This window comes from Procambarus clarkii, chromosome 55 (assembly GCF_040958095.1).
Source record: "Procambarus clarkii isolate CNS0578487 chromosome 55, FALCON_Pclarkii_2.0, whole genome shotgun sequence".
Taxonomy (NCBI): domain Eukaryota; kingdom Metazoa; phylum Arthropoda; class Malacostraca; order Decapoda; family Cambaridae; genus Procambarus; species Procambarus clarkii.
Window position 1 is genome coordinate 6,651,512 of NC_091204.1, and position 11,437 is coordinate 6,662,948.

General features: G+C 41.7%; 1 protein-coding gene across 1 annotated transcript; it reads left to right on the plus strand.

Moving 5' to 3' along the window:
• Positions 1 to 1,831: 1,831 nt before the first annotated feature.
• On the plus strand, positions 1,832 to 7,944 carry LOC123755014 (zinc finger protein 436-like). The gene is made up of 2 exons (XM_069305444.1): positions 1,832 to 2,773; positions 7,608 to 7,944. Exons 1-2 carry the CDS (start codon positions 1,876 to 1,878, stop codon positions 7,655 to 7,657), a joined length of 948 nt encoding a protein of 315 aa, XP_069161545.1. The 5' UTR covers positions 1,832 to 1,875; the 3' UTR covers positions 7,658 to 7,944.
• Positions 7,945 to 11,437: the final 3,493 nt, after the last annotated feature.

Below are 11,437 nucleotides of genomic sequence, written 5' to 3' on the forward strand. Positions count from 1 at the left end.
TATTATTAACAGGAGAGGATCGAGTGTGTGTGTGTGTGGGGGGGGGGGGGGGGGTTATAATGGTACACATGTCCACATCCCAATGCCCGCCCTTCCAGGACTGGGGGTGCGGGGGTGTACAATAAACTATACCCACATCCGGCGGCAGCTTGTCGAAGGCGGAAGTGTAGCCTAGACAATTTGTCATGATAATTAGTGATGACTCTTATTTTGATTATGGGTCCGTAATCCAGTTAAGCTTTTATTCTTAATTTATATTACAATGCTGGTAAAATACACTTCTTGATGATGAGTATGGAGTACAAATGAACTCATTGTGTACCCAAGTTCAAGTTCAAGTATGTTTATTGAGATAAGCAATAAATACATCTCAAAGGGATAGAGTAGCTTAGGCTATTTCAACCCCCCTCTAATTCAAGTCCCTCAAGGGACGCACAAATACTGTGACTACAAATAGACAAATAACATTACAAGAATCCAAACAAGAATTGTGTACCCTATACTCACAGGATGAATATAGGGTACACAATAAACTACCACTCACATCATGGGTATGGGTTGCACAAGAAACTATCGCGCAGAGGATGAATATGGAGAGCAAAGTAAACAAAGATTCACACGATGAGAAAGGGTTGCGCAATGTCCTATGACTCACAGAATGAGTATTAGCTGCACAATAAACTACAGGTCACAGGATAAGTATGGGTTGCACAATAAATTACAGGTCACAGGATGGGTATGGGCTGCACAAACAAGCGGTAACAGGATGAGTATGGGATGCACAATAAATTACGGGTCACAGGATGAGTATGGGTTGCACAAACTGGTTGGGTAAATGGAAATGGTTGGGTACATTTCCTTTCACCTAATGCGACTATTCATGTGTCCGGACACCGGCGATTGTGTGGTATTGGCTATTTATTTAACCATAACTTTGCATTCATTTAATAATTATATTAAGATATGTTTTCCTTGAAATGTAGTTACATTATCGTCTACATGCCTTTATTCTGACATAAAGACCTATGGCGTTACTTTGCATATATGCAAAGTAATTATAAAATTGATTGGCTTGTGTGGAGGCCTTCACACTCCCTGAGCGAGCCATCAAGTAACTATAAAAAGGCATATATCTTAACTTTCAATTCAGTTATATTTATGCCAAAGTATTAACATGCAGCTTATATTTATGTCTTTATGATGACATAGAAAACTTCGTTTATTACAATATCTAGATTAAATTAACATTGATCTTCGGAAGGTCATAGTTCCCATATCGGTAAGGAGAGCGTCGGCCATGAAGCCTTGTTTAAAGTATGAATATTTTTCCTCTCTAATAAGGTATAATCTCTGTGATGGATTCACAAAAACTATTTTATATCTGCCTTTCTGATAACATATACAAATATAATTTTTATTTGTGAATATTTGTTAATTAAGCAATATATCAGAGGGCGTGTAGGGTTCGGTGTTCAATGAACGAAAAGGACTGGATCACTGTGTACAGGAGGCTGATATGGCAGCAAACACTCTCCTGGCGACCATATTTCTTGGATAAGTCGCTCCACACAATTGTCGCTTGGACCGTCGACTTCCTATGGCGTCACCTCTCACATATTTACGTCTCATTTCGTTATGAAAATAGATTATTTCAGAGTAAAAATAGGTTTGATCATGTTCTATGTGTAGCACCAACATTATAGTAAGTAAATATGCCATATTTCTTCATTACTTACGTAATGCTAATACGATTTGGGTAGTTTTGGGCTGATTTGGGTCGATTTGGGTAATTCTATGGACCGCATGTGGGTGCATTCAGGTGATAAACCTCACGAGTGTCCAGAGTGTGGGACGAGATTCAGTGAGCGTGGAAATATGAAGACTCACAGGATGGTGCATGTGGATGAGAGACCTTTTCAATGTGCCGAGTGTGGCAAAAAATTTAGAGAACGTGGAACTATAATAAGGCACATGTTAGTGCATTCAGGTGACAAACCTCATGAATGTCCAGAGTGTGGGAAGAGATTCAGTCAAGGTGGAAGTATGAAGACTCACATGTTAGTGCATTCAGGTGACAAGCCTCACGAGTGTCCAGAGTGTGGGAAAAGATTCAGTAAACGTGGAAATATGACGACTCACATGTTAGTCCATTCAGGTGACAAGCCTCACGAGTGTCCAGAGTGTGGGAAGAGATTCAGTGAGCGTGGAAGTATGAAGACTCACAGGATGGTGCATGTGGATGAGAGACCTTTTCAATGTGCCGAGTGTGGCAAAAAATTTAGAGTACGTGGAAGTATAATAAGCCACTTGTTAGTGCATTCAGGTGACAAACCTCATGAATGTCCAGAGTCTGGGAAGAGATTCAGTAAACGTGGAAATATGACGACTCACATGTTAGTCCATTCAGGTGACAAACCTCATGAGTGTCCAGAGTGTGGGAAGAGATTTAGTCGGCATGGACATATGAAGACTCGCAGGATGGTGCATGCGGATAATAGACCTTTTCAATGTGCTGAGTGTGGCAAAAAATTTAGAGAACGTGGAACTATAATAAGGCACATGTTAGTGCATTCAGGTGAGAAACCTCATGAATGTCCAGAGTGTGGGAAGAGATTCAGTCGTCTTGGAAGTATGAAGACTCACATGTTAGTGCATTCAGGTGACAAACCTCACGAGTGTCCAGAGTGTGGGAAGAGATTCAGTCGTCTTAGTAATATGAAGAAGCACAAAATGATACATGCAGATAATAGGCTAAACACTTCGAGTGTGGAAGGTAATTAAGAGAATGTTGAAGGATAATGAGACACATACAGGTATATTAACTTAACTTTAATCTAACAGTGTGCTATCACAATGTCAGTTGGATGTTCTTCAAAGGTAATTCTATTTTGTTTAAGAAATACACTTCACCATGAAAGGTAAAGATCAAGATATTTTATTATTTTGTTCTTTTATGAAAGTTAGATGACCAAACAAGAACTAGAGAAGCTGTCACTATAGGAAAATTCAAAATTGCTTATAAGTATAGAAATATCTCTTTAGTTTAGCAAAGATAAATCAAAGCTTTAAATATTTTTCTTCATATTTATGAAAATAATAATGTGCTTTCTGTTTTTGTTCTCTGTGAAAATTTATTTAAAATGTAATATACTCTGTAGCTAAGTTATGGACATTATTGTTGTAATATTATTTAGCATTGGTGCTGGTGAAGAAGACAGTCTGAGACGTACTTAAGATGAGACCATTTGATTGATAGGGAAATGTAGGTTAATCAAGGAATTTTCTCATCAGATTCATATGCAAACTGATGTCTATTTTATATTTTTTGTTTAGGCATATTTATGAATAATACTCTTGATTATAAATATTTCACCGAAGAGTTTATTGAAGGCAGATTGGCATTTATAACTGTCAGTCAAGTTAATATGAAATTTAAATTTATATTACTCTAGAAATTTACATCACTCTTAATTTACCAGAAATTTATATTACTCTAGCCTAACTTTATCAGTTATGCTGTAATTGTCTTGGAATAATATTTTACCCGATTTACCTGAGGGCCACTAACCCTAGTGGCCTCGATAAAAACGGGAAGCTGGTAGCTTGTTGAAGGTTCCCTTCCCCCCCCCCACCCACCAATTTTCTTTGATTTTTTCCAGGTATATTTTGAAATTCAGCACATTTTGGCAGTTATGGCGTTGGCGGGTAGTCAGTTCCATCGATCAATAACCCTGTGGGTGAAAAAGCCTGATTCAAAGTTATATTAGCTTAATTAGCAATAATATTATCCTGATTCATATAATCCTCTGTCAATTATATTATCCAAACTGGCAAATATATTAAGATGATTGTGAATTACATAAACCTTACTGGCAATTATATTAGCATGACTGTCAATTTGTATCAGAGATATTTATGTATGTTGTGGTGCTCGTGGGTTCTATTACATCTATCAATGGAGAGTTTCAGATCAGGAGTAGCATTTAGGAACAAGGTTTTGTACATGTAAATAGCACAAGAGAATGTGTAGAGCGAGTGTATATTTAGCATGTTCAGGGATTTAAACAGAGAGGCTGTGTGTTGTTTGAAGACAGTTTTATTGTTCTGATAACAGATTTTTATTGGGTGGTGATGAGCATCAGGTAATTTGCAGTGGATGAATGAACCCCATGCACAGATACCATATGTTCACATACCAACCCTAATTTTCAAAGAAACCTCTAGATTTTTAGCTCCAGCCATTTCATTGCTCTACAACAAATCATTTGAACTCCAAACCTTTCCTGATATTCTAAGGGGAAAAAAAGCAGGAGTAACCTTAGTCCATTAAAGTGTCAATCTCACTGAAGTCAACAATTATATACCAATATCAACTCTGCAGATTTTGTCTAAAATATTTTAAAGAGTTAATCTACAAGCAGCCTTAATCTTATTTAGCAAAACAAAATTTACTTAGTTCTTGCCATAATTGTTTCAGGCCCAAAAAAGGACCAATCATGCACCGATTAGTATGATTAACATTATATATGCAGCTCTTTGAAGAAATGAGTACCCTTGTTCATTTATTTGTTGACCTACATTAAGACTTTTTTACACTGTTAACACATTAACTTTCTTAAATTACAACATTACAGAGTAAGAGGTTAATCCCTCCAATACCTAGAGTCTTACCTTAGTGACAGGCTCCAGTATGTCTCTGTGAATGATTCCAATTCACCCACTCTACCTATTAACCCTGGTGTTACACTGGGCAGTATCACTTCACCCTCTCGTCTTTCTCATCTCTCCCTCCCTTTCCAGCCCGTTGCCATCATGAGGGGGCTTGGTTGGCGGATGGTAGAGTGTGATGCTCCATGAGACAGTGTCCTCTGTCCTTTTGAAGCCTAATGCTCTTGCTGCCATCTTCGCTAATTGTGCTGAATGCTTTTTCCTATTAAGTTTAATTTTTCCTTCCCAATTCTCCTGTTTAATTGCTATTTCCTTGTGACGTTTTGCAATTCTTGATTATTCTTTCAGATGTTTTCTTCTGTTTAGACACCGTTTTTTTGGGGAGGCACACCCTCTCACCCGTAAAACTGTGGTACTCGGCATTGTCGAGCAAGAGGACACCTTTATTGTCAATCATTTCCTTCACTGCTGAGCCCAATTATATCGTGCTGAGTTTCCATTATATCTTGACGGACTGTTGATTCCTATGGTTGCGATTGTATGGCGTATATCTACAGTGCACCCCTGGGGGTGGGGGGGCCTTTGTCTTGTTGGGTGTCCTATCCTCTAATTGTGGCTCCATGGTGGGTATGGGGCCTTGTTTGTTGATGAAATGTTTACTCATTCATTTTCATGCTGATATCTGACCCTCTTTTTAACTTCTATGACGTGAGGGGTGGGAGACCTGGCCCCCAAGTCGGACTGTGATGGAAAGCTGGGCTCTGTAGCCCACACTACATTGGTCCCAGATCAGGCAGCTCCTGACTCTCCCTGCTTGATGGGGTTCTGGGAGCTCTTCTACTACCTGACTTGTGAGTGCTTGGCCCACCAGGTCCCAACTACCCCTATCTGCTCCCCCTCCCACCTCTGTGGCTGGGTTGAGCCTCAAGCTCCCAATGATGACCACCTCATCACATGGAGTGGCTCCATCTCTCATTGTAACAACTGGGCCTCTTTCCCCGCCCCTCCCTCTTACTGGGGATTACTTACAAATTACATCTTTTGGATGTAATTTGATTCATTTGTTAAGAGCATGTTGTTACGGCCCTACTGGGACGCAGCCGGGTTCTTTTCTGATGGTATTAGTGTTTTGGGTATCCGGCACCAAGTTAGTAGAGGCTTTCATGGGGTGAGCTCCGTAACGCAAGTAAAATCAACAGGGGAGGTACATTAAATACACAAGTATACTTAATTATATATATTCCTTTCTCACCACCATATGTAAATTAAAGTCACAAAAGGGAATTATTACTACACAGTATTTACATCTTCGTCTTCCTCTGAAGACACTGGATACTTGGCGTTGCTCACTCTGGGTAGTTTTTCCTGGTTTTCTCTTCCGTCGCCCAGGACCCAGGATGAATCTTCCCTGGCCACAGGCCAGCCAAATTACAACCCACTGGGTGCCTCGTTGTGATGGCCTACAACCACAGTCCAGCCTGTAGCTTGCAGGTACTAGTCAGCCTCACTGTTAGGCCACTCCATGACTATTACTAGGGTTGCGAGCCCTAGGCAGGAGCCTCGTGTGACTCGCTGTTCACTCTCCTCGGTCGGCACCGCAGTGGGTGGTCTCTTCCACCAGCCAGCCCCGGAGACAGCGAATCCTGTCACTGCCACTCCTCAGGCAGGCTATCACACACTCAGCAGAGTTCGTCCAGGGGTGGCTCACAACTTCTACAAAGCAGACTGGTGAAGAGACCTTGGCTGCCTTGGGTAGACTGATTCAACGTACCTCACAGCCGTCCTAGGTTGACTCTGAAAGCAGACACGTCATCAGTACTGGGTGTGGTGTTTGTGTGTTACTGAGGAAGTCTTGGTTGTAGGGTTGATATAAAGCCATCGCTTGGTTACTGACTTTAATAGTTAAACTGATACATGACTAGTAGCTACCAAGCTTGGCGGGCGTCCTGTACGCTCTTGTTTACCTTCTCTGGCGTCTGCTCCGCCACACATAGAAAATGGATGGTACCATTTTCTGTGAACATGACACTGGGGACACTACATGGGATCACTAGGAAACATCACTTACTACCTTAGACACGAACGTCCACCTATTCACTCCATAGATGGCGTTCACTCTAAGCGCCACCTCACCAGAGGTCAGCAGCGGCTACATCACGAGCCAACTAGGACAGGCATCCAGCACTTATTGCCGGCATCTCTCGTCATCACTAGATGGCGTTGTCCATGTTGTGGGATTTATGGGAGCGGACTCACAGATGGCGTGAACTTCATGGCTTCGTGCTCAGGCGAGGAATTTTGGTTCGTAACACACGTGCTCAAAGCCCATACTTTGGGCACACTATACAGTAATGTAAGTTTGCCTCAGGTAATAAATAACAGTGATCATCATTACCCGGTTTCAGGGGATGGACGGTGTTTCAGGCCATCCTCCAAAGGTTTCACAATGTCAAGAAAACGGTCAATTTAAAGTAGTCTCTCCTACCCTACCAGAGGCGTCAAAACAAAAAATGGGACAGTACGTCACTTTTTTTTTTTTTTTTAGATATATACAAGAGTTGATACATTCTTGTACAGCCACTAGTACGCGTAGCGTTTCAGGCAGGTCCCTGGAATACGATCCCCTGTCACGAAGAAAAGTTTTTTCATCCAAATTCACATTTTACTGTTGCGTTAAACAGAGGCTACAGTTAAGGAATTGCGCCCAGTAAATCCTCCCCGGCCAGGATACGAACCCATGACATAGCGCTCGCGAAACGCCAGGCTGTCTTACCACTACACCACGGACACTTTTTTGAGTTGCTTTCATTTTCTTGTAAATTTTTTGGCCTTGTGTGATGCATATGAGCAAAAAGTGATGCTCTTTATCGGAGGACAGGTTAGGTATTTACTCGGAGTAAAGAGAATATTATAGACAATCTTTTTTTTTTCTTTGGCAGGAACACCACTTGAATATGGCGTTGCTTGTGTGGGTGTCGCGGCGAAGTGATCTGGCCGCAGCGGTGCGACCCATCGTGGCTGTACTGATTTACGTCCTGGATGATCCCGGAAGCGCCTAAGTCGGACCTTAGCGTGCATCTTAGCCCGGACACAAGTTTGAACCCTCATTACGGCCTTTGTGGATTTGTTCATTAAATGTATCATGATATTGTGATTTCTGTATCACAAGTGATGTTCTTTTCCTTAAGAATGTATTCCATGATTTGTATACAGATAAAGGTTTGATTGATAACAGTTGTGTACCTCAACTTGTCTTGATAATAAACAATAAAAGTATATTTGAGTTTAAAAACTTATTATTGCTGTCAGGTTTCCTAATTTCTGGAGTACAAGACGACTGGTATTGCCCCTTTTAACCCCCTCTGTGGTGCCTCCTTGCCGTGGTGAGGGGCTCACGTACACCTCCCTGTGACCGGTGTAGGTTGCCTTTGCCCCCTCTCCTGCCCCTTTTTGGGTGGTGGACGTGCTGAAGGGCACCACGTAGGGGCCTTATGAGCTATCGGACCACCCGCTGGAGGGGTCGCCTGTGAGGGGCCGCCCTGAGTGGATGGTTGGGTGTCCAGGCTGGGGCGATAGAGGGAATGGGGTCTTAGCACCAGTGTGGGAGAATGGACGATGTAGTAGGACTCCCCTGTTGAAAAGGGGGAGCACCGCTGGGGACGACACACTCTGCACTGGCCCGTGCTCGGCCTCCCTGGCTGCCCTGGTAGGTGGTATCTCTTGGTTCCAGGTCCCAAACTTTTGATATTGTTTGCTGCATGGATGATGACACGACTTCTCTTACCCAGGCTCATGGGGTGGGCGACCAGGCCCCTGAGTCGGACCGTCCTGGAAGACTGGGATCTGTAGCCTCCACTACAGGGCCCAGTTTAGGCCCAGACCGGACTCTTCCTTCCTGCTCCCCTCCCTCCTCTGTGGTTGGGTCGAGCCCCAAGCCTGCTGTGGTGACCGCCTCGTCCCCTTGCACGGCTCCATCTTCTTGTGACTACTGCGCATTTTGACCCATCTCTCTCTAAAGGTTCTCATCGCCGTCCCCGCCACGGCTACTCTCGTATGCTCCCTTCCCATACTAATTCGTACCATGCTTTGTTTGGTCCTGCTTCAAGGACTAAGTACTTTGACCTCCATCCTTTACATTCAACTCCTGACAATTTTTCCCTTCATAGGCATCTTGTAGATTCCGTAGATGCCTCAGTTACCTTCAACCCCACCCATCTTGGTACCTGTGTCGTTGCTGCTCCTCAGGATGCAGCCACCCGCTTGGCCGCCTTATCCTGCCTTGGCGAGACCCCTGTTCGGGTCTCAAAGAACGCTCAGGTAAATGCCAGTGTTGGCACTGGTCTCCTCCCACACCATGTTGTGACTGGTGTTAGGAATCTAAAAGACTGAAAAGACCACGAGGATATCAAGCATATCCTCAAGGCCCAGGGTCATTCTGTCCTCCAGGTGGATATGTTTACTCATCCCCCTCATGGTTATCGCCGTCTGCCCCTTCGGGTTGTGAAGGTTACCTTTGATGGTAGGACCCTTCCGCCCTCTGTCATTCTTGCTGGTGCCAGATGCTCCGTTCAGGAGTATATTCCATCTCTTCGGCTCTGCAATAAGTGCTGGAGGTTTGGGCATGGTTCCCTCAAATGCTCTAGTCCTGTCTCTCTCTGTCCCATGTGTGGAGGCGAGGGTCACTCTAAGCTGGAGTGCACTTCTCCCTAGGTCTGCTGCCTCAATTGCGGTGAGGCCAACCCTACCTTCTCCCGCACGTGTATACGTTACAAACTTGAGGCGGCTGTCCTCAACTTGAAGCACCGGGACCATTTGTCTTTTCCTGAGGTTCGGCGCTAAGTTCATTGTCTCCCCTCTTTCACTAGCGTATCCTATACTCGCGTGGTGCGCTCCTCCTCTCCTCGTCCTTCCCACCTTACTCAGTCTCACAACCGTTTCCAAACCTTAGACCCGGACACACCCACCACCACCTCCCCTGTTTCCCTCCGTTCTGTCCCAGAGGGTCCCCCCTTTTGGTTCTCTGTCTAGGGTATCCCTTCTTTCTACCCAGTCTGTCATGTCTCCTTACGACATATATATATATATATATATATATATATATATATATATATATATATATATATATATATATATATATATATATATATATATATATATATATATATATATATATATATATATATATATATATATATATATATATGTCGTACCTAGTAGCCAGAACGCACTTCTCAGCCTACTATGCAAGGCCCGATTTGCCTAAAAAGCCAAGTTTTCACGAATTAATTGTTTTTCGACTACCTAACCTACCTAACCTAACTTTTTCGGCCACCTAATGAAATTTCGGCCACTGTTGATGAAATTAATACCCTATTAATGCCACCTCTTGTTCTGTCTTGTGTTGATGAAATTAATACCCTATTAATGCCACCTCACCCCATCCACCTCTCTCAAATGTTGATATAAAATCGGAGATGTGTAAGTTCTATTCAGTTGTGTATTTGTAAACTAAAGTCTTTGAAAATGTAATAAGTTTTACGAAACGCGCTCATGTCGCGTCAGACTAGAAATAAAAATGAATTTTGGAGAATTGATTTTTGATTTACCTCCAACAGTGAAAAGAAATGTACGAAAGATTGAGAAAATTCGTGTTAGAATTATTAATCTTACTTTTTCGGTCATATTTAATAATATATATATATATATATATATATATATATATATATATATATATATATATATATATATATATATATATATATATATATACATATATATATATATATATATATATATATATATATATATATATATATATATATATATACATATATATATGTCATACCTAGTAGCCAGAATGCACTTCTCAGCCTACTATGCAAGGCCCGATTTGCCTAATAAGCCAAGTTATCATGAATTAATGTTTTTTCGACAATCTAACCTACCTAACCTAACCTAACCTAACTTTTTTGGCTACCTAACCTAACCTAACCTTTAAAGATAGGTTAGGTTAGGTTAGGTAGGGTTGGTTAGGTTCGGTCATATATCTACGTTAATTTTACCTCCAATAAAAAAAATTGATCTCATACATAATGAAATGGGTAGCTTTACCATTGCATAAGAAAAAAATTAGAGAAAATATATTAATTCAGGAAAACTTGGCTTATTAGGCAAATTAGGCCTTGCATGGTAGGGTGAGAAGTGCGTTCTGGCTACTAGGTACGACATATATATATATATATATAAATATATATATATATATATATATATATATATATATATATATATATATATATATATATATATATATTATAGTATATGCGTATGGAAATGTCAAGACACATAAGCCTGGAAACCCACATAATATAAATAAATAAATAAATATGTTTATTCAGGTAAGGTATATACATACAAGTGATGTTACATTAATGGATTGATATATAGATAGAGCTAGTACATACAATGCCTAAAGCCACTATTACGCAATGCGTTTCGGGCAAAAAACTTCAGCCAATCATCAGCCAGATACCCACATCCACGCACAGACTGGTGAAGTGACTCAACGGCTTGCTGACTCCTTATGTCCCTTGCGCCTTCAGCCTGAAGTCTCCAAAGCAATATGTTGATTTACTGCAGGGAACACGGGCCACAGGGATAAGAGCCTCGTTGGACGTAGAATCACTGTTTACCAACGTACATGTGGATGAAACAATTGGGATGATAGTGGACAGAGTGTATCGTGATCCGGCCTGTACTCCTCTTGACATAC